The sequence below is a fragment of the Taeniopygia guttata genome, chromosome 1A, assembly GCF_048771995.1.
Source record: "Taeniopygia guttata chromosome 1A, bTaeGut7.mat, whole genome shotgun sequence".
Taxonomy (NCBI): Eukaryota; Metazoa; Chordata; class Aves; order Passeriformes; family Estrildidae; genus Taeniopygia; species Taeniopygia guttata.
In genome coordinates this window covers 51554302-51579159 of record NC_133025.1, presented here as the reverse complement: position 1 = coordinate 51579159, position 24858 = coordinate 51554302, and the positions used below count along the sequence as shown (strand labels likewise).

Here is a 24858-nt window from a genome sequence, read left to right as displayed (position 1 = left end):
GAGGATATTAAATGCTGGGGGAGTCTAGGAAGGCTCTGAGAACAGTTATCTGGATGGAAATATACCGAAAAAAAAAAAAATCCTAGCAAACATCCTTACATTACCATCTGCATTTAATCTGTGGGAAGATTAAATATTTCAAACATGATGTTCAAACCACCAAACAAAAAGTGTGAATACGTGATTTCTATAGGTAGCTTTAACCATTTTTTCCCCTGAAGCATTTTCTCTCTCAAAAAGAAGTATTTAGCCAAATGTTCCCTTAACCACAATCTCTTCCATTTTTTCACCCAAAGACACATCTTGGAAATTTCTCGCTCTGCTTTAGCCCTTCCAGAATCGGAGAGCACAGGATATCGTGTATAATTATACACCTGCTTTCCAGGCTGAAGGGCAAAAAATAAGAATAAATTAAGGCTAAATTCAAGCTTAAAGATGTTTAATTTTGCAAGGCACTGAACAGATATCCTTAATTAAGCCCATGAGCACTTCACAATTTAGGTAAACAAGTGGTATTTTGCAAACAGGAAGCTTTTCTGCTAAAAAACTTCTGCTTAGGCAGTCAGACCCTTCCCACTTAAATCAGTAGGAGTTAAACATTTGGCAAATCTGCACAGTAAAGCCACCTATATATGTCACTTTAATGCCATTTCAATAGGCTTTTTTAGAAGCTTAAATATGCCCCAAACCACACTGCAAATATGTACCACATGTGTAACTTATGCCATGATTAGAGATGTCTGGAAACTTTATTTTTAAACTGTGTTTTATCAGAAATGAATGGTTTAGTAAAAGAACCAATTTCCTCAGAGAGGTTTGTATACTTCGAAAAAATGTCATCACAGAGACTTAAATGTGATATTTTAAAATCATATAAGTGGAAGAGATTCGGGTTAGAATAGCCAGAAACCCTAATTTGGATGTGGGACTCAAATCCCTGACCTGCCTAGTTTGGTGCCCATGGTCCCAGGGATTACTTTACTCCCCTGCTTACTGCCACTGCTGTATGGCACTAAGCTGACAGACTGTCCCTGCCTTGTGCTTTTCAAAGGTCTTTATTTGTCCTCCAAAGGATTCTTCAATTTCTTTTCCTTCAACTCCTGTGCCAGTGTTTAATGAGAGGCCTCCTACCCGCAAAAACACCCCAACAAACCCATGGTGCTTCCTTTGGCAGGACACAAACACCTGACTGGCTCCAATGCTCACTCAAAGGAGGGGTATTGTTTAACTCTCTCGAGCCCTCACTCCTCTCAGTGCAGCTGTTCCTTCGTTGGCATTAAAAGGTGCAAGGCTGCAGAATGCCAGAAGTGCTGCAGATCAGAGCAGAAGTGCTGGGACAGCATGGGGCAGCCCAGGGACTGGAACACAAAGGGGGGAAATGGGTCATGTCTGAGGCACAGCTGAAATGATGTATAGCAGTTATGGAAAAGAAGCTGTTTAAACTTCTGTAAGCAACATCACAAAGTCCTCCCAGTGTGGAGGACATTCCCAGGGAGGACACAGTGAATCACAGAACACAAGTCACCAATGAGGGATTTATGAGGTCATTATTTATCTATCTGCTGATTTGGTATCAGCTGTATTTGAGACCAGTTTGAAAAGCCATCAATAGGCTGTAAAGCATTTTTCCATGTTGGAATGTGTGTAAATTCTAATAATTTGATACATTCCCATTGAAGAGTCCAGCATCTGATTTCTGTGATTGTGAATTACCAGATTGTCTGCATGTAAATAGAATCCGTATCCTTGACAACCAGACTTTATGACTGACTCATTCAATGAGGTCATGATTCATTGTCAGAGGTATCAAAATTCATTACCTTCTTTCACAGTGCTTTTCCTGCCATTAGGTTTGTGCCAAATCATAGTAACTGAGATTTCCTTACAGACAGGAACAAAGTACTGAACAAGAAGCAAGTAAAGCAGGGACTAATCCAGCAAAAGCAATACATAAATGAACCTCAGATTCAGACCAATCCCCCACAAAAATGAAAAAAAACCCAACAGTAAAATGGACAGAGATGCAATTTAATGTGGTCTAAAAAGAAAAAGTTGATTAGGATCCTCTTCAGGCAATATGAAACATTCAGCTGCTCCCTAAGCCTTGCATAAATGTGAACAAAGCAGCAAAGTGTCTGCACACACACACACACAAACACAGATCCCTGAACAGCCCTGGGGATCCAAGTTTACTTGACACAATGCTGTGTACAAGAGATGACAAATCCTCAACTCCCATGGACTTTGAGGCCAGATGGAATCAAATCAGCACCTTTTTGGTCTGACAGGAGGAATGCACTCTGTTTTGCCTGAGGAATCCTTGACTGGGTCTGCTTTACCTTTGAATTTAAATCTCTCCATTCACTTCCTTCTTTCCTATGCTATTCTTCTTTATCCCCCAGTGCAAAATTCAAAATCTGTCTTTCTTTCCCTCTTACCCTTGGAGGTTTGTTTTACCTTGTTTCTCATTCCAGTCTTACCATGCAATACAGAATGTGCCAAATCTCTTGTGCCGTACCATTTATATCAAATGCCATGGAACTGACTAACTTGGGTGATTTTAAGAGTGAAATTTTTAACTTGGGGTAATGACATTTGTTAATTTTTTGTGAGACTTATATATCTAACCAGCTGGTTTCTTTACAGAACTAGAATTTTGATAAATTTCATAATGCAAATTCACAACTTTAATTGATCTATGTATTTGGGTTTTTTTAATTGCATGAAGAATTTTAAACAGTGCTCCCTGAGGGCCAGTTCTTTAACTGCTCAGTATGGGAAAGGCTTTATTGAAACCATGGCGTTCTAAGTGCACTAGATAAGGCTCTGACCTCTCTTTCAAGGTAAAGAATTTCAGCCCTAATTTAGTATGTAGAGGATAATTTTAGTAATGTGAATAAGTCCAGTTTAGCTGAAGAAATTGCTTATGTGTCTACACTCCTTGTTGAGTTAAAATACCTTAGACCAGAAAATCAGTATTACACATCTTAGACTTCACTGCCTATGTGTAATGGAACGGGCAGTGTGACACAATATACAGCAATAAACAACTTGAATTACAGCTGTAAAGATAAATTTGTTAATTGACAAGAAAGAAGGATTTAATTTGTTTTTAAAATACTTCTGTCATATGCTTACTTGTAGGTATTATATATGAGTTATATGTCCCACACCTGAAGCAGATTAGTTAATACAGTCACTGGACTCGGAAGATCAGACATGTGCTCTGAGATGAGCTCCACCAGCCTCCAAACCCACTCATAAAGATGACACTTTGGCTGCCTAAATCCAGATGTACAGCAACACTGAAAGCACCTTACAGTTATCCTGCCTGCCCATCAGCTGCCTTGCCAAGAGGACATCTCCTTCTGTAGGTCTGTGTTTCATCTGCCGTTCCTACATGGATATTGCAGAGCCCCTATAGTGACCCAAACCGTGTTTAGGCAATGGAACCAAACCCTTGATCCTCGTTATCAGCTTCAATATTTTTCCTCATCTAAAGGGCTGTGTCTTTACCTTGTGCTGAGTCCAATCCGACTGTCTCGATTACATAAATTAATCTCGGCCTCTAATTCACAGCAAAATACTGTGAATGTCACAGGTGGGAGGTGTATTTTTCTGAACTACATCTTATAGGAAACATTTTCCCTGTTACACATCTTTCTTTTTGTTTCAGGCCCTGCAATTGCTGTCATATATGATTCTCAACATGAATGGAGTGCTAAAACCTCTACCAGCACTTTGTTTCAAGGCATAAACTCATGATACTTTTAAAATGCCTGCGCTGATCCTGCCCTACAAACAGGTATTATAAACCATTTAGTGACGAGTGTACTGACAGTACAGTGATTCAACTTTAAAAGCTGTCCTCTGTGGATCACACCTGAATAGACAGTTGTGCATACTTCATATATGAAATTCAATCAATGTTTTGACAGGTCAGTTAACCCATGTAGAAGAACTTTTGTCTCTTGGAAGCACAGCTTTTGCAATCAGTGTCTTGAGAGTGATTGATTTTCTATATTCATCCTGCATCTGGTGTTCATATTGAACACTCCTGCTGTTACTGTACAAATTGCTACAAGGGAAAACTTGGTTAGATTTAAGCTCTATGTTGTACAAAGAGGGTGGCCAAACTGTGGAACATGGGGCCAGGGAGCATGTGAAATCTCAGTGTTCCCAGACTCAATGCTCATCAGTACAAGGTGCTGAGCTGGGTCTATGTTGGTCCTGCAAAAAGTGGGGTTTGGAGGGTCTCCAGAGAGCCCTTGCAAGTTCTTCCATAGTTTTGTGCCTTTTATTTTAAACCTCATTTACATTCTCAAAACGTAAGTCCAAATATACAAACCTTAACTGAATTCTAAAATCAGTCACTGGAAAGTACCTAATATTCACTATGTTCTGATGCCACTAGTCCACTCTGATGGAATCTACTGCTGCACAATCTTACTCTACACTTGGACAAAGCTCAATCAAGCTTCAATTCTGAACTCTCTGCATGCTACATTTGAGTCTCTGAGTCCAGTCTTTCAAAATGGCCACAGCACAATTGATGTTCATTTACCCATATCTATTACAATTCATCCTACTTTTATACTCATTAAAAGTGAAAAATGTCTTAATAAACTGACACTATAGCTTCGTTTCATTAAATTAATAGGTTTTTACTCAGCCTTCTTTTTTTTCAGGACAAAACATAGAAAAAATGAGTAGCAACATGACTGGGTAAAGTGTATGCAAAGGCTAAATATGAAGTGAGCAAGGTCTTTACATTTCTCCTAATGTATTTCTCTCTAGGGTCTGAGCAATCCTCTCCAAATTTCACTCTATTAAATGATGTTCAGTAAAGAGTTTCCAACTTGTCCAGTACAAAAAGGAAAGGTTTTGTATTCTTTGTCTAGGAATATCTAAGACCTGGTAAAGCAGTAAGAATTCAGCAGTAAGCTGCACTGGCACAGGTGGCAGGTACAGAATGTAGGAAGGCAAAGTCTTCTTTAACACCTCACCAAACACCAAAGCAGCATCTATATTTTAATTTTCTAGCAGTAGTCAAAATGCACAAAACCAAAGTCACACATCCATTGCCTGTCTGGGTGTCTTTATAAACTGTATGTGTTAGTTTCTCCCCTACTTTAGACAGTTCATTTTTCTCTGCCAGCAGTCCTTCATTCTCTGTGTCAAAGGACACCACCCATCCAACCTCCTGTGCAGCATACCTTCAGGTCAGACACATCTCTGTAGCACTGCTCGGAACGGGTGTGATCAGAAAGCTGCACATTCCAGAAACATGGGAGCTGGTACACAAGGAAGGGATTTTGTTTGATGACTGCATTGAAGATATCCTAGCAGAAAAAACAAACAAACAAACACAAAAACAGAGAAACATTTGGGTATGTTGTTTCTAGTGTGTGAGGTGAGCTCAATTCTTCCCCCAGCTGACTCTCCTTCTCCCCCTCACAGGCAGAAATTCCAATGGTGATGAAGGGTGAAGTCTGTAAACCTTTCTCCATAACTCTGTTGCTTTGGAGGGTGCTGTTAATCTAAGGGGTGATATATAGATCTGGACAAGAGGAACAAGCTCTCCTGACACACAGAGCTGAAGGACTCCAGCAAAGTTTTCTAACATTCATCTTGTACTGCTGGCACGAGGTGTGGCTCCTGTTCTAGTCACCAGGGAGAGTGACAGGCAGTAAAAGACACAGTGCCTGCTGGTACGATTACTGCACCACTTTTTAACAACGGGCAGGAAAGCAAAATCTGGCAGCTACATTGCTTCAATGTGAATTACTAAATGTGACTTTGCAACAAGTACTCCAGGTACTTTATGGAGAAGGTATGGAGGACAGATCTGCAGAGGAGCCTACACCATGAGGGACAGAAAATGTCTTGCCCCTGAGCAGCCATTCTGGTGGAGAAGTAAATTAAAAGGACAATCTGAGGGTAAGGTATTAGGGGAAGACACAAGCAGCCTTCCTCCACTCTGCAAAATTCTGTGCCAGAATTATGCAGGTATTAGACAGCAACTCAGGACCTCACTGAAAACACAGTGAAGTTGCAAGAATCATATTAATGAACCTCAGGAGCTTTTGGATAACCCTGCAAAGATGCTGTACAACGTGCACATCTCCATGTGCACAGTAAGGAGTGTGCTTCCTTTGTGGTGACTGGTCAAGAGCCAGAGGTAGCTCAGAAGGAGAGCAAATATCTAAATATGATGCTGTATTGAGTTAACATGTTCAAGCTGTTGAGCAAGAATTATTGGTTCAGGTCTAGTATTACATTAACAGCGTTTCTGGGTTTAAATTGAGAGCTGGCAAGAAGCACAAGAAGCAAAACTGTATTTTTATGTTTAGGCACACTATTTCTTCTCTAGGCCTCAGTCTCCTATCTGTGTCACGGAGACAGCAGCACTTTTGTCTTTACAGGGCTATTGTGGCAAGGAGTACCTTAAAAGACATCTGGGACTCATCTGCCAGAAACAGTAAAGAAATGTCAGGAGACTCTTAAAACTAAAGACTGATTAGACAATAACCAGTGGGAAAATACACAGTTTATTTGGACTTCTGGTGCCTGGAGAGTTCTGTGTTAAAGAAAGGAGGACAGAAAATGAAAGCCTGAAAACTCCTTTTGTCCCTCTTATGAATCATCTGAGCAGAGGAGGTAAAAATGCCAGTGCAGTAAGAGGAACATTGTGACTAGATCTCCATTTCTTCCACATATTGCTCAGAATGATTCAACAGATGGTGACTACAGGCACAACAGCTTTCCCTTGCCTTTCCCCACATCTCATCCCCTCTCCCTTTCTTTCCTTCCCCAACCACGGCTCAGTGCTTGTCCCACAGCCCCGCGTGTCCTGCTCACCTGGTCAGCCAGTGAAGTGGACAGCATGCTCATTAGCTCCCGCTCCGCCGTCAGCCTCCACATCTGCTCCCACTTCATCTTCCGCAACTTATCGAGGAGCAGCAAGATCACCCCTGAAGGGAAACACGGGCAGAGACAAAGGGAACCCATGATGTCACGTGCCAGCCAAGGACCACCCTGCCCATGTGCCGATTCAGCAGCTAAAACACGACATGAAGTTATCTGGCACATCTGATCGCAATCCTTGAAATTTCTCTGAGGAGCAGATGATCAGTGCTGGTTACAACCCAGACCCTGAGAGGGCCTGCCATTAAGGCACCCAGTGTGCACAGAACAGGATCCTCAAATTGGAAATTTTCAGTTGGAAAAAAGGTACGTCAACATGCATTGTTATTCCCCGGTTGCTTTTTGGCTGGCCAAAATTCCTAGTGTACAAGAACGGAAAAGAGCAGAAACAACGAAACTGGACTGAAACCTGAATCAGAAAAACCTTTCCTTCAGTGTCTCAGAAAAATCTGCTTGAAAAATGGATTTGAAAAGGCTTAGATAAGAGCACTGTCGTGGGGAATGAATGCAGACTGAAGAACCACAAAGGAGGAGCACGGATAAACAGCAGCCTTGCAGGCTGACAGAAACCACCTAGTAAATGCAATGATGGGTTCTGTGTTGTTTCATATCTTCATTAGTGGAGGGAGGAAGTAAACAGAACACTAATGACATCTGCAAATGACATTTGACAAGAGGTCTTACAAAAAAATATCACGGCAACTGTAAAGGACCATAGCAGCTACACAGAAGAATACGAAATTACAAAAAGCAGGCACAGGGAAAAGCTGCCTCAGGGAGTCCAAGTTGATAAAACTGAAAGTAATGAGAAAAAGAAAGGAAATGTAGTCTGAATACTTAAGAAAAACTCTCCTAAAACCCTTGCAGTGAAATAAACTAAAAATGGCAGATAAACAACTTTATTTCACGAGTCTCTTCAAATCAGACTACACTAGGATTAGAAAATGTACCTGAAAAGTGCTGCTCTGGTTGGGAAAGAACATAGGTGGATCCAGGTCCTTCCTGTATTTAGTTTCTATGACATGGCAAGCTTCTTCCTAGTAAAACCTGGCACTACTATGAATAAAAAGAAATCCTCTCCTGGCAGTGCATTTTGTGGCCTATCTTAGTTGTGTTTTCCATTTAGTCCATCTGGTTCCCAAGGATGCTGGAACCTGTACTGGAGGGATCCCCTTTCATCTTCAGTCAACTTTTCTGCTTCCAGCTGCTGGACTGGGAAGGGATGTACTGTCACAACACTCTACAGTTTATTTATGCCAGTCTGTTTGTCTTCTCTCCAGCTTAAGGGAAGCCTATTTGGAGCATATAGTGTGCATGCATGAGTTTCTAAGAGAGCCATTATGCATTGTCTGAAATTCTACATCAGTGTGAAACAGGTTCCTTGTGCTGCAGCATTAAACTGGGTGGGAGGTCTCCTCACCGGCAAAGGAGTTTTTCCAGCTGGCAAGAACTGTCGGCTTCGCAGTGAAATGCAACTGAGAAGGTTTTTATTAAGAAAAATAAAGAATAATGATAAGATTCAGTTAACTGTGATAGAATAGTTTTTATAATTCATAGACAATAAACCACTTTTTCTTAATTTATCTAAGCCTACAATCTGAGGAAGAAAAGGGAAATGCTTTAATATGTGCAGTATTCTCTGATTTTTTTTGACTTCCACTCTTATGCTAGCAGCAGATTATGGCATTGCAGCTAACAAGATTATGCTGTCCTGAGGGGCTATCATGGTAGCAGCTGAGAGGAGACGAGGCAGATGGACTGAAAAAACTGGAATATATGTGAGAAAGAATGTACTAAATTATAATGCAATCATGGCTATTGAAAATATTCACAAAGTTTTACTGTTTCACCATCAAAACTAATTTCAGTGCGATTTCTATTTTAATTCACCTACAGGCTTGAGTTTAACACCTTTGTAAGGTTTCTATTTAGGCTTCTAATTTACTGCTGCCATAAAAATAACTGCTGGAGAATACTTATAACAAATTTAAATATTTACTCGCTAGTATTAATGAGAATAAGAAATTTCTGCTAAGATGAGAATTTAATACTATTGAGTCCAAAAGCACAGCAAAAACATGTGTTTTGGGAACTTTTAAAACATTTAATACAGAGGAAAAATTACTCTTTTTCAGAACAGTGAACTTCAGGTTCTCTTCTATATTGTTGCGTTGCCAAAAGCAAACATAACAAAAGAACTAACTTCAATCTATGCAATTAGTTTGCAGGCAAAGTGTCTGAAATAAGGAAAGGAAAATATTTGCCTCAGGATCTGCTTTCCTCAGAGTCAAATTGAGTGAAATCTCAGACTAAATTCAAGATGACACACAGCTGAACATAAGGGGAAAAGGGACTCACTCTCATCTGCTGTGCTGGGGGAAGCAGAGACTGGAGGAAAAACAAGAAATGAAAGGAATATTTTATTAACATCTGGCCCCAGGCAGCAGGATTTCTGATCTTTTGAGAAGTGCAGCATCTTCCTGCCCTAACCTACCTGAGAAAAAGAGAAGGAAAGCTTGGCAGCAAGCAAACAAAAAGAGAAAAGTGGCGACCCAAACACCTCATGAGTATTAAACAAATTATGATCAGCCACAGAACACCCTATTTTCTTTGTCCTGAGGAAATAGTTCAGGCATATCCAGAGATGTAAATATCTCAAATATCTAGGAAAAAAGGAATGCTGAATGCTTTATTACTAAATTTGTGGAAAACATCCTAGTCTAGTTATAACTTGAATGGCATTTCTCTCCTGCTGCTTGATGAGATTTTGCTTGAACTACCAAAATTTGACAGATCCTGAACTGCTCAAATAGGCAAACAAACAAGAAAGCAAACAAACAAACAAAGCAGTTTCTCAAAAATGTCATTTAAGGACACACGAAAAACTCAGCTCCAAAAGCAAAATAACAAAACTCCCCCAAAGCAGAAAAAAAAAAAAAAAGGTGAATAATTTGAATAAAACAGGGCAATAAACCTAAATTAACATATTTGGATTAAAATGTTTCAGCTGAAAAACACTGCAAATTTTTTTGGTACATTTAAAAATCCAATTTACTTGAAAATTATTTTAATCTCAAAATTGATACAAATTTAAAATCTTACTGAAAATTTTTACAAGATCTGAAAAGGAAAATAAATTTTCTATTTTGGGTCTAACCAAACTTTAGGAGTCACTTTTTCCATCCTTTTCCAATTTTTTGTTTCAATCTAAAACAACTTTTTTGTTCATCCAATGTTTTCACTAAGCAATGGTTTCCAGAGATGCTTTAAGGCATGTCAGCAAATTTGTTCTTCTTTTTTGTTTGCTTTTGTTAATCTGCTCCAGAACAAAATATTTTATTTCATTTTTCTGAACAGTAAATTGTAAGCCTGCAGAAAGATCAGCCATCTCCCTTGGAATACTACCAAGCATCCCCACCTCTTGCTTTAGGAACGAAGACAACGGCTCCTCCTGAAATTCAAAGAGGAGCACATAGTAGAGCTGGAAGTAATAAACAACATTTTAAGACCGAATAGAATCACTTAGAGATGTAATAGTGGAACTGGACAAGCTTTCAAACTCAATCAATTTATTACAATGGGCCTTTTAAGGTGCCTGAAAAAAATACTCAGTGCTGTGGGGGAAGAAAACGTAGCTCCTAAGAAATAATTTTCTGTATGATCTTGCCTGCTCCTTTTGTGTGGAACAGGATGCTTTTGTGAGCCTTTGAGGCAATGCCACCTTATGTGAGTAGCACTTGAGTTTATCCTTGTCAGGGTTTTTAAAAATTCTTCTTGAAATTAGGCCTACAACAATGAACCATCTAGACAAATAACAAGCAGATACCATCATAATATCTGAAACAGACAGGTAAGACATGCTTCAAAATATACCACAAAACAATAGTGAGTTTTAAAAAATTGACTGGGATTTTGCTATAGGTAAGCAGCACATCGAAGACCACACACCAAATCACTGAGTCTGCAAGAAATAATGCTAAACAGGCCTGAAACTATGCAGATTTTGTAATAAATATCTGACTCAGAAATTTAGGGCAGTAATCTACCATGTTTTGTGAAACAGAGTTGGCACCAAAAATTTGAATTCAGTTTTAGGTGCTGTGGAAGAGACTTGCAGCTCTGCTGTCCTAGGAGAGGCTCCATGATAGTGCTGACTGCTGAGTACTCCAGCAAATACTTGCAACTTCTTTTAATTCTCATTTATTGTACCTGAAGTCAATGGAAACAGTCCCAGCGTGCAATGTTAGGGATGTGGCTGTGCCTTTGCTGATCAGGGCTCCAACGACCAATTGTGTTAGGGACTGCATTTGGAATCCACTGAGCCACAGCTACACGCCACTGACTGTGGCCTCTGTTTTCCACTCACAGTATCAAGAGCAAACAGAAAAACGTTAAGTATATGGCTGTTAGGGATTAACACATTAAAGCTAGAATCCAAAACAAGCCACTGCACACATTTTAAAATTTGTGTCTGTGTGTATAAAATTCACAGCATTTATTTCACTTGTTTTATGGACTATCTGTTGCTCATAATTTGACCAGCCATATCATTAATGTAATAAAGCCATATTTTTCTATAGCTTTTAACATGATGTAACTGAAGGACTGTCATTATAGCACATTTCTGGAGCATCCTGATACATTATTTAACTATGAATTTCATGCACCAGCCTTCTTTTCTCAAAAAAAAAAAAAAGCTTTTCACAATCTAAAAAATCCAAACTAATAAAAAGTTGCAGACATGCACAACGTATTCATTGAGAATAAATGATGGAACATTGGAACTTTTCTCTCAGAAAACTGAGCAGGGCTGAGAAGCTGTTTTGAAACAAAGTGTGTGTCCCTCCAGGCATGGTGACAGAATGCAATAGCCCTTGTCTTCTCTGCACATGTATTAAAAGTGAAGTTGTCATAGAGGGCATTTTAAAATGTTGTGCAGTCACTCTGTTGGGAGGCTGGCTCCTCCTGAAGCATTATAAACATTTTGTTTACACTTCCTGATGACCATTTAATGAAATAGAAGACTTTTACTTTCTTTATTCTCTTCTTCCCAAGTATGCTACTTTTCCTTAGGCAGAATTAAGATGAATGTTTTACTCAAGCACAGTTCTAACCTCTTATTACTGAGCTGCTCACTGTAGCTCAGAATGTCCCAGTTTTCTGTTTCTTTACTGCTTAGATGCTATTCTTCCTGTGCAATTTGGAAGAAGATAAACATGCTTTCTATCTTCTCTTTAATGACTTCCACTCCAGGGGGAATTTCTCCAACTTTCTTAAAGCCCCAAAGCTGCTACAGAGGAATTTCCAGAGTCTAGAAGGTCTGGAGGAGAGGAATCATGAGCCATAGGACTTTCAGCAGGTCTATGGAGGAAAACCTCTGCTACTTAAAGACCATCCTGCCCAGTAATGCTCTCTCCTCTTATCTGTCAGTCTTGTGAAGAGAACTAACAATTCCACAGGTCCTTCAGAGGTCAGCAAAGAAAAATAATCTCTAGACCTGAAGAAACTGGCCTTCTCTCACACAGATCCCAAGCATATGAAGTCCCAAGCAGTAAAAATTCACACACTCAACAGCCCAAATTGCTGAAAAGATTTGCCTAACATGGAAAACAACATGGCTAGAAAATAACAAAAATATTAGAAAAGTAAAAAATGGAAACTAGGGGTTCTTCCCAGCTGCTGTTAAGGGCAGCAGGGCATCAAGGCATGTGCATGGGCATCAAGAAGACATTAAGCAACCTTTCTCAAAACCCTGTATCCTGAATGATGTGCAAAGGGTTGTTGGAGAAAGAAAACATCTATAAAGAAGCTCCTTACATGGCTTTTAAAAAGCTTCCTCACAGCCTTTGCACTCTGTGACCCTTGTGAGTATATAGCACAGAGAAATTAAATTTTAGAGGCAAAAAAGAAATATTCCAGGGAGTTCTCATTTGGTAACCTATGGAAATGGCTTCTAAGAAGGGAAAAAACCCTGTAAGAGGCACGTCATTAAAATCTCATAAAATTCAAAAGACTGGGAAAGTTTTTGCTGATCAATTTTAAACCTCAGAGAACACATTCTAACCTCAGACCTGCAAAGGGAGAGAGGAGGGAGGTTTCAGCCTTTATATGCTGTAGCACCACAGCAGTGCCCACATGAAGTGGAGATCTGTGTTAAGGACATCTCACACTACTGCCATGCACAAGGATCAGCCGACACTGCTCCGTCTGCATCTCTGCACATGGACATCATGAAGGTGCCAAAAGTGGCCACTAGCTAGAAGATGGCCAGGTACACATCTTATTATAAAGCATTTTGAAATGTGAGATTTAAAAAGAAAAATGATATTGGGTGGGGGAGGGGTGTAAATGTCAAAAATTTCTACAAAATTTTAAAGAACTTTTCCGATCTTCAATACTAAAACCGCAGTAAATTCTTACACACAAGATTAGCTGTGGTTTCATTTGCCTGGGTGCTTAGGTGGCTTCAACAGGAAAACAAAGTCCTGCTTAAACACTTTCTTTGGTGATAAAGTCAGAAAGGATAATTTTTCACTCTTGCATAACAGAGCTCATAGGATTTTTCAAAATCAGTTTGGGGTCTACTAGAGCATAACTTCTAGAAAAAAAAAATTCAGTCTTTATTTAAAAATTTTCAATAATGCATAGTCTACCACAAACTTTGATAAGTTATTCCAATGCATAATTACCCTGATGAAGGGTGCTTCCCTTATTCTAATTTGAACATCTCTTTGAACTTGCAGCCATTTGATCTTGCTGAACCTTTGCTAAATTGGCAAGCCCTCTATTAAAAAATCTTATTTTCTCCTCCAAAATATGAATAACCTAGGATCAGATGATCCTTTAACTTGCTCCCAGATAAGGTCCTGGAGCCATTTTTCCAAACTTCATAGGAAATTTTCCAGTATTATTGCTGAATTTTGCAAATTTCTAAGTGGTCATCTTTGACCTGTGGAGCTTAGCCCTCAACAAGTAGCTAAATCTACTTTTTAAAATATATACAGTTCAAGAAGTGGTCCCCAGCAGCCAGAGCACCAAAGCCCTGGTTGTGTGTGGACAGCTGTGGGTGTGCGTGCACTGCTCAGGGTCTGGCTCTTTCCTGAGCACGCCCTGCTGGCCACATTCATCCTGCACAGCACTTGGCTGAGCTCTAGTTCATGTTCCTTCAGTTGTTAGACAGAACAATGATTCTGTCTGCATTTCTCAGTGTGGATGGTATTATGAGAGGGCCATGTCACAGTTTTCTAGACTGGAGTGTTTTCAGCAAGGAACAGAGGGTCTGTGCTGTGTGCACTGGAGAATGTCATCAGGGCATGCAGAATATGAATCTTCTGATGCCACAATTAAGGATTAGAAAGAGGTGCAAATGGAGTGTAGTCCTAGCCATGCTACCTTCCAGAAATACTTCCTGAAGTGAACTATGAACAAATGACACTTTTTTTTTTTTTTTTTTTAATGAAAGTCAGTTTGGTTCTTGAGAAGGGCAGGGTACCAACTAATTTCTGTGTCCTGTGGATAAACAGGGAGACAGGAGTGAAGAATGAACTAAGCTACCTGGTAGTGTAGACACCAAGTATGACAGGAATAAAAAGCCTCCATCCCATACAAAACAAGTGCATCTCCTGTACTCATACTTGAAATGACTCTGTTTGTACATCCAATGACCACACAAAGTATTTTGTCAATCATATCAAACCTGGAGTTCATCTAATTAGCCATCCTGGACTGATTGTCACGCATCTCTTAGTTCTTCCCGAACACAGAATTCTTCACGTCAGTGCCTCAAAACAAAGAATTGTGACTGAGTGTCACAACTCTACAAAAAGCCAGAGGAACTGGACTTTGGGTGAGCTGTGCTGAAGAGGAATCACAGAATAATACAGATTGTACAGGGTTACTTTGCAGGAGGTCCAGTCATTGGATCTCTGTGTGAAGGCATGTTTGGAAAAAGGGATCACACAAAGCTTGTTTTTATGGATAAAAACTGAGGAGGTTTGTTGAAATTTGCTGACTATTTACCCTGTTGAAAACAAGTACATCTTCCAAAAGTAATTTATCTTGGACCCTCCACCAAAGAACCACCAACCTTTAAAAGAAAACATAATCTGTTTCTTAATCCTTGGCTCTTGTAAATCAGCTTAAATCTCTTTAATGCAAGAGTCAGGCATTGATATCAGATCTGGACCTTCTCCATGATACTTATCTACATTTTATTCTTCCATAAAAAGCAGAAAAAAGTGAATGGTAGCAGGGACCACTGCTTTAAATTATGTTTGGCCTTTTGGTTTTGATCCTCTCAAAGGCATCATATTTAATAGGGGTCAAAATATCAACAATTTTACAAGGTTTCCACCTGGGACTATGTTTAGAGGAAAAATGCACCCTGCACAGGTGCTAATTTTTTTGCTGGCTTTTAGTCTTAACAATGTCTGCCTTATACTTTCCATCATGGTGGAGAAGAGCTTTCAAAAGCAGTTTCTAATATTAAGTGTAGTCCACAAGGCTAATTGTAACAATGGGCACTGGGAGCAAGAATCCATCATAGCTTTTCTGGGTCTGGTGCTCACTCAACACCTCACCAACAAAGGAGGAGATGTGGTTCAGGGCTGAACAACATGAAAGGTATTTCTTTCTGTTTGGATGACAAAGAGGTTTGGAGTTTTATATTCGGAGAAAAGCAGAAAACTTCCCCCTGCCTTTCCCCCCCTTAATGGGCAGTTTATTGACTGAGTGAGATTCAGGAGGAATAGAACATTCTGAGAAATGGATTAGAAGAACGAAAGCAGCAGCACACAATGAACAAGCCTGGAAATTAACTATAGCATTAAAAAAAAAAAAACAAAACCGAGGAAACGTAATCCTTCCTGCACAACCACTTATTTTCTAGTAACAGAGAGGAGGATTAGGTTCACAACAGAAATACAGGGATTGCCTAAGGAGCTGTTTATCATGCTGATACAGCCAAACTGGGATACAATTTGGGTAAGGAGCCTGCAAAGTTAAGACTGCCAAGCTTTGAGGGTTGTGTTCAGCAATGAAACACCCAGATGGTGGTCAGGTACAGGGGGCATTCCACAGGAGTTGGTATAGAGCCTGATAGTGTTAAGCATTCAGATTAATGAGCTGGAAATGCAATAGAATGTGTCCTAGAAAATGGAACACATTGGGGGCCTAATTCTCTGGGGATGGGCAGCTACACAGGATCCTTGACTGGACAAGTGGGTTAAGAGAATACTCCTAAAATTCAACAGGAAGTCCTGGATGGGACTGTTCTTGAATGAAGAGCACACACTGGAGGACAGGTGGATATAAAGGAGATTTCCAGGAGAAGTTCTAAGGGATTGGGTGGACAGGCAGTTGAACATGAGCCAGCAGTGTGACCTTGGGGCAATATTCCATGTGTTGGGCTATACTAGCCCTCAGTACAGGGCTCACCTCAATGGGAGGTGATTACCGCTCTTGGCTCAGCACTTGTAAGACCACATCTGAAGCACTGCTTTGGATTCCTCAGTCAAATAAATACCCTGACATGCTGAAGTAAATCCATCAGAGAGCAACTCAAATGGTCATAGGCCTGGCATTCATGAGGAGAAGCTGGGAGAACTGGCCTTTTTCAGCCTGGGGAAGAGAAGACTAAGGGATCTCCTGTTGCTTTCTAAAACTACTTAATGGAGCAACACTTTCCTAACAGATGCACAGAGACAGAATGAGAGGTAACAGTCACATACTGCAGCAATGGAAAATCTAATTACATATTATGAATTTTTACGGTTATTTTTCACTGAACAGAAAAATAGTGGCTGAATACAGGGATAGGCTGCTCTGAGAGGTATCTATGAAGACACTTGAAACTCAGCTGGAAAAGGCCCTGAGCAACCTGAGCTCACTTTCAATTGGAAGAGGACCAAAAGACTTTGGGAGATCTTTTCTGACCTAAATTGCCTATAATTCAACAGTTTGATTTGGGGAAAGCTTCTCTTTTCACTGTCTGTGACTTTCTTAAGAACAACCATGTAGAGATGATCTGCATATAGAATGTATTGCAGCGCTCCTGTTCTCCCCTGAGCTCACTTTGACAAAGACTGGTGCAGAAGGGAAGGCAGAGGAGCTACAGCAGGAACAATTAAAGCCAGGGCATAGCTGAACATAAAGACAATGAGGAAAGGAAAGAAATGAGCTGCTTCTTCTGAGATTTGGGTCCACTCAGTTTTGCAGATTCTCCTCGGTACTTTTTTAAAGTGGAAAGGTTTGTCCTGAACTTAATTTCCCCTACCACAAAGATGATTAAAGCATAGTGATTTCTGTAGCAAACAGTACCTAAGAGAGTGATTTGACTGTGACCAAATGCAACTGGTTTTGTTGGTACTCTCTTAGTGGGAATGACTTTGACATGGGGCAGAAAGACATCTCAGTCACTGCTGCTTTCTGTGACAGGCACCAAGCTCCCTATTAAGAGTCCAAAGAAGGAGTCCAACTGTGATCCCTCTTCTCTTTGTTTCGGGACTGTGGCTAAAACTGCTGCTCTACAAAAGGGAACTGTCTTTACACAATCACTTCTATGAGCACAATGAGAAACTGGAAAGAGAACTTGCACTTCAGAGGAAAACGTACTGGTTTTACTATCACTGTGCATTTGTCTGAGGCTCTCCCATCATATAATAGATGGTTTTGTTCTCAGTATAGACACCTGGATGCCTTTACTAAGCTTTTATGTGCAAGTCTTTCATCCAAATTTAACCTGCTAATGATTGTCCCTTTACAATAAAGAGGGCACTTCAGACTGCTGGACAACATAATTACTGATCAAGGTATATATGTTCACATAAAGAACTGCCTTGATCAAGCTAAAAATAGAACACTTCAAAATTATTTTCTAAATCATTACATTGGAATGTGACTTCTAAATGCCTGATTTATGTACATTACATGAAGAACTTTACATTATGGACTCAGGTCAGACCAATAAAGCTCCCCAAATGAGGACAATTTAATCAACTAAAAAGAAATAAATTTTATTTACTCCAGTACAACTAGAATATGGCTTAGACTGTCTAAATGCCATCTTTTTTAATCACAGGTTTTCTAAGAGATAAATGCTTTCAGTGTTTCAAAGCAAGTCTGGTGGTGATTTTTAAAAACACAGTTTTTGCACGGGCTGAGAGATTCAATTGCTAAGGAGCAGAGGAGGTATCTGAACAGTAGACTGACTCAGCCACAGTAATGCCTTTACTACATGGATAGGCCTCTCAAACTAGAGACACCATTTTCAAAATCAAACACATATTGACCCTCATTTCAGAAATGTCAAACATGGCTGTAAACAAGTTCTCAGTACATCACATGCCTTAGAAAGTTCACGAGAAAGACCTGGAATGAAACTATTCTTTGAGGATAGTCAGCTTTAAGACAGCTTATTTTTAAGTGCAAGCTACAGATTATAGACAACAAAGATAGGGATGTGGTCATCAAAAAGCAGAATTATCACTTTAGCTTCCTTTGACGTGAACAGACTGATATTTCCTGTTGAGACTAAAAGCAACCATAGACTGGCACTTCCTAAACTGCTACCTGGACAATGTGCACAGTATTTGTTCTTCAAAGGCACCTTTACATGTACAAAGCTCATGTGCATCACCGTGCTTTGCACTGAGAACAGTATTTACTGAGTAAACTCAGAGTGTCTTAAAGAAAGAATAATCTAATCCAAAAAAACTGGCACGGTGTGACTCTAAGTAGACGAAGAAAGTGTTGGTTTTTGACTTGTCATCAGTGGTTTTTTAATCATTAAAATGCATTTTTCATCTGTTTGCAAAGGCTCCTGTACTTGACCCAATCTTAATGACAGCATTTCCATTACCAAACATGACTTACGTTCCAGCTAATGGGAGACAGGAATATTGCAATGGCTTCAGAGGGGGCATGGCTAAGCTTGGTCAGGCGACAATGGTGGGTTTAAAAGGTTCTATAAACCATGACTTTTCTGATTTCTTCATTCACTGAGACAATTTGACTACATCCTCCTCTCTCAAGCAGCCAACATACAAGAGTACAATTACCACAATGTCAGGAGCAGAAGCCTGTGGAGCTCGGCTGAAAGCTGTTACCAGGTTTCTGGAGCAGGACCACAGGCAGTGCCATGACTACCAGCAGCCCTGTCTGCACTGCTTCGCCAGTCATTTGCTTTCTGCACTGAAGATGCACAGCATCATCATGAAGGAGTACAAGATGTGATCCAGGCTTATTTCATATAAACAGTCTGTTCTGTGGTTGTCTTTTATCATTCAAATTTGTTAAATATTATGCAAAAATGACGTAACACATGCTTTCGATTTCCAATTACACTTCCACAGGTCTTTTTTGTCAGGGAAACAATAAAGGAGAGAAATTAATTCTAGCACTCTTCCAGTCATTACAAACACAGGAGTAATAAGGCACAGTACACACGTAGCCTAGTAATCGTTAGGTGCTAGCCATTCCCTTCTGTTCCCAATCCACAAATCTGGTAATGTCACATTTCCCAGTGTGGGAGTATGAATTCTCAGCTCAAGCTGTTGAGACACCTCCTTATAGTTTGTGGTGGCTGCACTGAGGCAGTGCATTTCACATGAGCCTCAGATCCTCAGTATGGGCTTCTGTAGTCTAAAAGTCTGAAATCTCCAGGGCCAAAGTTTTTAAAAATTATCCCCAGCATGCAAAGTATAGATCTATCCTAAAGCTCCACTTGGCAGGCATGGGGTCCATTCTCAGCTGAGGTAAGTTTGCTCTGCTTCACTAAAGCCAGAGAAGCCAGGGGTGATTCACATCCCTGAAGAAGTGGTCAGAAGCCTTAACATACACCAGAGACTGCTTTTAAAAGCTATTCTCCACCATGACGGGAAGTATAATGCAGACTAGAAGTACTAAAAAAAACCAAAACTACTAAATCTTTTATGTTTAGAATATCTTTTGTAAGATACTTTTCTGAGGACTAAGATGATTGTTACTCCCGAAATGAATGCTAAACTATACAGTGCAACTCTGAAGCTGTCTGTAAAAAGAAAAATCGTAGTGTAGCAATACTTTCAAAAGCACAGTTTAGTCAGTGAAAGCTAATATAGTTACACAGCAAGAAATTGTGTTTGAATTAGTGTATGAGGAATCTGGAAAAGTTAACTCGGTGCAGACAATCAACATGGAGTGGATGATACATATAAAGGGCATTTGATTAAGCAGCTTACTGAGTGTTTGCCAGTAAAGTACAGGAAAAACCTTTGAAAACCTTTGTGGTACAGAAGGAATTGTGTTTAAAATGCCTGAGGAACAGGATGCTATCACAAATAAAGAATGGTTCTAACTAAGAATACCTTAAACACTAATTGAATCATCTGACTTTGAATTTGGTCTGGTTTTTCAACAATTTTATTATCATGGACTAAAGAATGACTTGGATTATCTGCCTGTGCAAATGAGGAAAAATGTAAAACAACCAAATAAAATCTTTCCTTGAAAGTCTGTATTGGCTGTCAGGAGATCTGGCCTGGGCACACAAGGAAGAGTGGAGCACAAACGCTTACTGGCTTTAAAGAAGCAGCAAAGAAGGAACAAACACATCTTTGCCTTTAATACACCTGCCTTCTGGGACTCTCCCAACCTGTCTATGTTGTCCAGAGAGGCTCAGGCATAGAAAGATAAGAGTGAAAGAGAAATTATCTTCAGAAATGGTGAGGAGCAGTAGAACACTTTTGACTTTGAGAGGTGCTTCAAAATCAAATCTGCCAGGGCTAGGTCTGGCTGAAGAGGCTCATATAAAAATCTCTTTTCTTAGGATTTTATCCTAGGTCTGTAGTAAACACTCTCTCAAGAGCAAGAGCAAAGTCTGCCTGAGAGCCTCCCCCTGATCCAGCTCTGTTTAGCTCATTAAAGTTTCAGGGGTTTGGGGGCCCTTTCAGAGCTCCTAGGCACCTGCATTTCTATGCATTCCCCCTCCTGGACTGCTGCCTTTCATGAGTATTTTGCTTAGAGATACTGCCTCTCTTTCTGGTGTCCTCCTGCTTTAGTTTTCTGAATCCTCCTTGGCCACACTGTTGTGTTCAGTATCAATTATTTTTATTTACTGAACACATCAAACAAGACCCAGTTTCATCTTCCCTGAGAAATGTGTATCTCCAGTCTCTGCTAGATTACTGAGGCAAACAATTAATTCAATCAAGAAATTTATATTAAAGGGTGCTGATTCTGTCAATAACCTCGTTTCCCACTTCTCAAGAGGTTGCACTGTTTCACTCAGTGACCTCTTGTTCCACATACTTGAAAAAACTACATTCTACTTCTTGTGATCACTTGTCAATCTTCCACACATTATCTACCTTCTGGTTTTCTTTCTAAAAAAAGAATTTTTATAACTACAAGGTGAGTTGTGTGAAGAAAGAAATTGTGAGGAAAATAAAATCTTGTGCAGGATTATGGGATTATGCATGGCTTGATAGGTACATATTAATACAAGAATAAACACATACAGTGTATGTGAAGGACTGCAGATATTTGATTATTTTTGCGTTAAGTGTAAGGTTTATGTGATATACTGACATTTGGTATTCCTATAAACCATTTGGAAGAGTAAGACAACCTTACAGATTTTTTTTTAACGTTAGCATTTTAGATATAAATATATGTATTTTATGCTACCCACCATACATTTCTGCATTATTCTAATGTTATGTGGTTATGCCAGATTTCCCACTGCCAGCATTAAAATGGCAGAAAGGAAAAAGCAGAATAAAAAATAAAGCAGAAATAAGGTAGCTATAGAAGGTGGTCATCTCTCAGTAGAACAAAAGATACTGCTTTGTGGTGTAACGGTGAATTGAATTGACACCAACAAGATGAGTTATGTGGAACATAAGCTTTCAGATTTCAGGAAAAAATCCATGAAACTTATCTCTGTCTCATGCTTTAAGGGGACTGGGGAACAGAGGTGGGCAGACCAAGCCTTTCTATTTGCAATTCTGGCAAAGAAGAGTTAGGAAACAAACCTATTCTGCCAAGATCTTGTTTCCATACCAATCTGTGTTCTGTTAGGCTATTCTTTTCAACATTTCCAGAGAATAGAGATGCTCTGCAGAGGCTAAAATACGAATTCACAAGAATTAGTGGGATTCCCACAAATATACATAGGAATATAGAAATACAGATGACCCAATCACACAACTTGTTCCATCCTTTTTCTAGTTAAGTCTGTTTAATTTAATCCAATATATTTATGTGAAGCAAAATCACTTTTATGGTGAGTAATTTCCTGATAGTGAAGGGATATTTAAATGGACTCATCTGTTCCAAATGGCGGCTTCACCATCTGTTCTGCCCTTTTATCACAAAGAGAGAGAGAAGCTAACTCACTGCATCAGCATTTAAAGGCCTGCATTGAAATGATTTAGGTGTACGTGTGTGTTCTTTATGCACCTGGTATGTTTTCTCACATACCAAACACAAATCAGTGGGAAGACCTGTCTCTTGTAACCTAATAAATTTTCTGATGTGGTGCCTTTATTCCTTTCTCATGGCAGCAGAAACTGATGGCCAGTAGCTTGCATTTTATTAGGACAATTATGACCCTGTTGGCGTCCTGCAGGGGTTATTATCTTTATTGGGCTAACATTTTGTGATACCATTTACTTCTCTACAGAAAATTATCATCTCCTGTTCATTCCCTCTTGCTGGGCCTACATACAAGTCATCGTGGACAGAAATATTGTAGGAGATGTGCTAAGGACTTGTCAGATTGCTGAAAAGCTCTGTTCTTCCCCAAAGGATGTCACACAATCTTTCCTAACACCATTTAGAGAAGACCAGAAATTCCAAAACGCATGACATTGTATAATTTTTCCTTTTTAGAAAGATAAATTTAGCTGTAGCTTAGGAAGGGAGGTGCAAATTACCACATCTCATACTCTCTATATACCAGGAGACTGACTGCAGGTGTTAATTCAAAGCAAACCCTCAGATCCTACCTGTGTTGTATCCTCTCCCAAGCGCTGGCCAGGGCCGATGGTTCTTCCAGAGGTTGCCCAAATACCAATCACTCTGGTTCTCGACCAAGCCAAGAACTTGCTGCCCTGGAAAATGAGCAAATTGCAAGAATATCATAAGATATAAGACAGTCAATAAATGGAAATCACACAGGAAATCTGGAGAGGGACAACCAGTGGAAGGAGAAGGCAGAAGATGGGGTGCTGCCTTCCTTCCATGCCTTCAGAAGCAGCCAGCTTCTGACAAGCAGGCCTGGCACAGCAAATTCAGCATGGCTCATTTCTTCTCCTCTTCCCTGGCTAGCCTGAGTAATTAAACACTGTGGGAACCTTTGTCATGCTGACAGAAATATGTCATCCAGACAAATCTGAATGCTGCTTGATTTTGGAATATAATGATGGAGAATCCTCCTAGTGAGAATTAAGTGTTGGTAAAATTATCATCTAATATGAAGATCTGTTCATACTCTGATGGAGATAACAATTGAAGAACGAGGCTCAACGTCACAAAGAGTGACTGAGAAGAGAGTGACACATATTATCCCTTTTCCTCCAAAAAATACTGGATTTTAAAAGTTTACCTACATAAGAAAGTTGCACTGTTTTAATTTAAGGGAGTAATTTGGAAGTAATTTAGGTGAGCCTGTGTAGAATGCTGCATAGAAATTATGACTTCAGTTTTATTTCAGTTTATCTTGCATTGATTAGCAGCTGGCTTCAGTCATAGTAAAATGTATTTGAAATCAAATGTGTTTAGAAGGTTTGCACTGCTTAAAAATCAACCGAGAAATGAATGTTTGTATAGATAAGGACTTAATTATGTATCCTAAAATGTGGTGTATAAAATGTAAATAAGAGAAGTGATTGAAATGATGCTGTGGTAACAGAGGATGGAGGGAAGGGGAGAACTACGTTTGGATCTAGGCAGAGAAAAGAAAAGGAACGGTGCTTTGAAAGAGGGACATGCTCAGTGAGGCCACTGAGACTGGTACTGGAAATAATTTTGCAACCTTTTGAGAAAGCAATTAAGCATCATGCTTTGAAGGCTCATTTTCAAATCCCAGCTATGCTTGTAAAATTGTGTGAATGGTCACAACAGTGCACTGCAAGCCTGAAATGATCACTGCATGCTGGTTACATAGATCCACAGCTATTTCAGTATGGTCCAATACAAGGCTGGGCTGAGAACAAGACATAAAGACAGATATGATTAACTCAATTTTATAACTGGCTTGAAAGGTGATTGCAATACTCTCCTCTGGTATCTGTAATTCAGTGGAATGTCAGTAACCCCAAAGTGTCTTGAATGCTGTTTCAAATATTGTGAGCAGCAGTGATTGGTCAATGCATATAAAAAACAAACCAGAACAAGAAAGCATTCTAGGACTGAATGGAAATCAATCTAAAAATAACTTTAAGAGATTACCAAGTTCACTCCACACTATTTTAGCATCATCCTATTCTATCCTAATGACAACATGCCACTCCTCACCAGACCTTATTTTCCAGTGATGTCTCTCCTATTCCATTACATATATTATACAGTATATACAATTTTTCTCATTAGATCCCATAAGTAATTTTTTAAGAAGGTGGAAAATCTGGGACACAGCAAAAGAATCATATCAAAGACCCACTGGTGCTACTGAAAACTGGTGATACTAACAGAGTGCAATGCACAAGCAAATGAAGTAAATTACAAGTCAGAGGCAAATACATCCTAAGCAACTCCGTTCACACAGATAAACGACAGCATCTCTCAACATGGAGACACCTGGAACACACTGGAGACACATCAGATATCACAAGCCATATACTGTGAGGAAACGTGAAAGGGATCTCAACTGGCTGAAAGGAGCCTAAGGTAAAAAAGGGCTGAAGGATGCAATTTAAACCAACACTTGTTGACTCCAAGCTGGAAGTCTGG

General features: G+C 39.7%; 1 protein-coding gene across 3 annotated transcripts in view; it reads right to left on the bottom strand.

Moving 5' to 3' along the window:
• LARGE1 (LARGE xylosyl- and glucuronyltransferase 1) overlaps positions 1-24858 on the bottom strand; it is a 276798-nt gene that overhangs the window by 44294 nt on the left and 207646 nt on the right. For all 3 annotated transcript variants that reach the window (XM_002199467.7, XM_072923450.1, XM_030263115.4), the window contains 3 exons: positions 22914-23018; positions 6862-6974; positions 5217-5342 (listed from right to left, as the gene is read on the bottom strand). In XM_002199467.7, coding sequence (XP_002199503.2) covers positions 5217-5342; positions 6862-6974; positions 22914-23018 — 344 coding nt within the window. The remainder of the gene's footprint in view (positions 1-5216; positions 5343-6861; positions 6975-22913; positions 23019-24858) is intronic.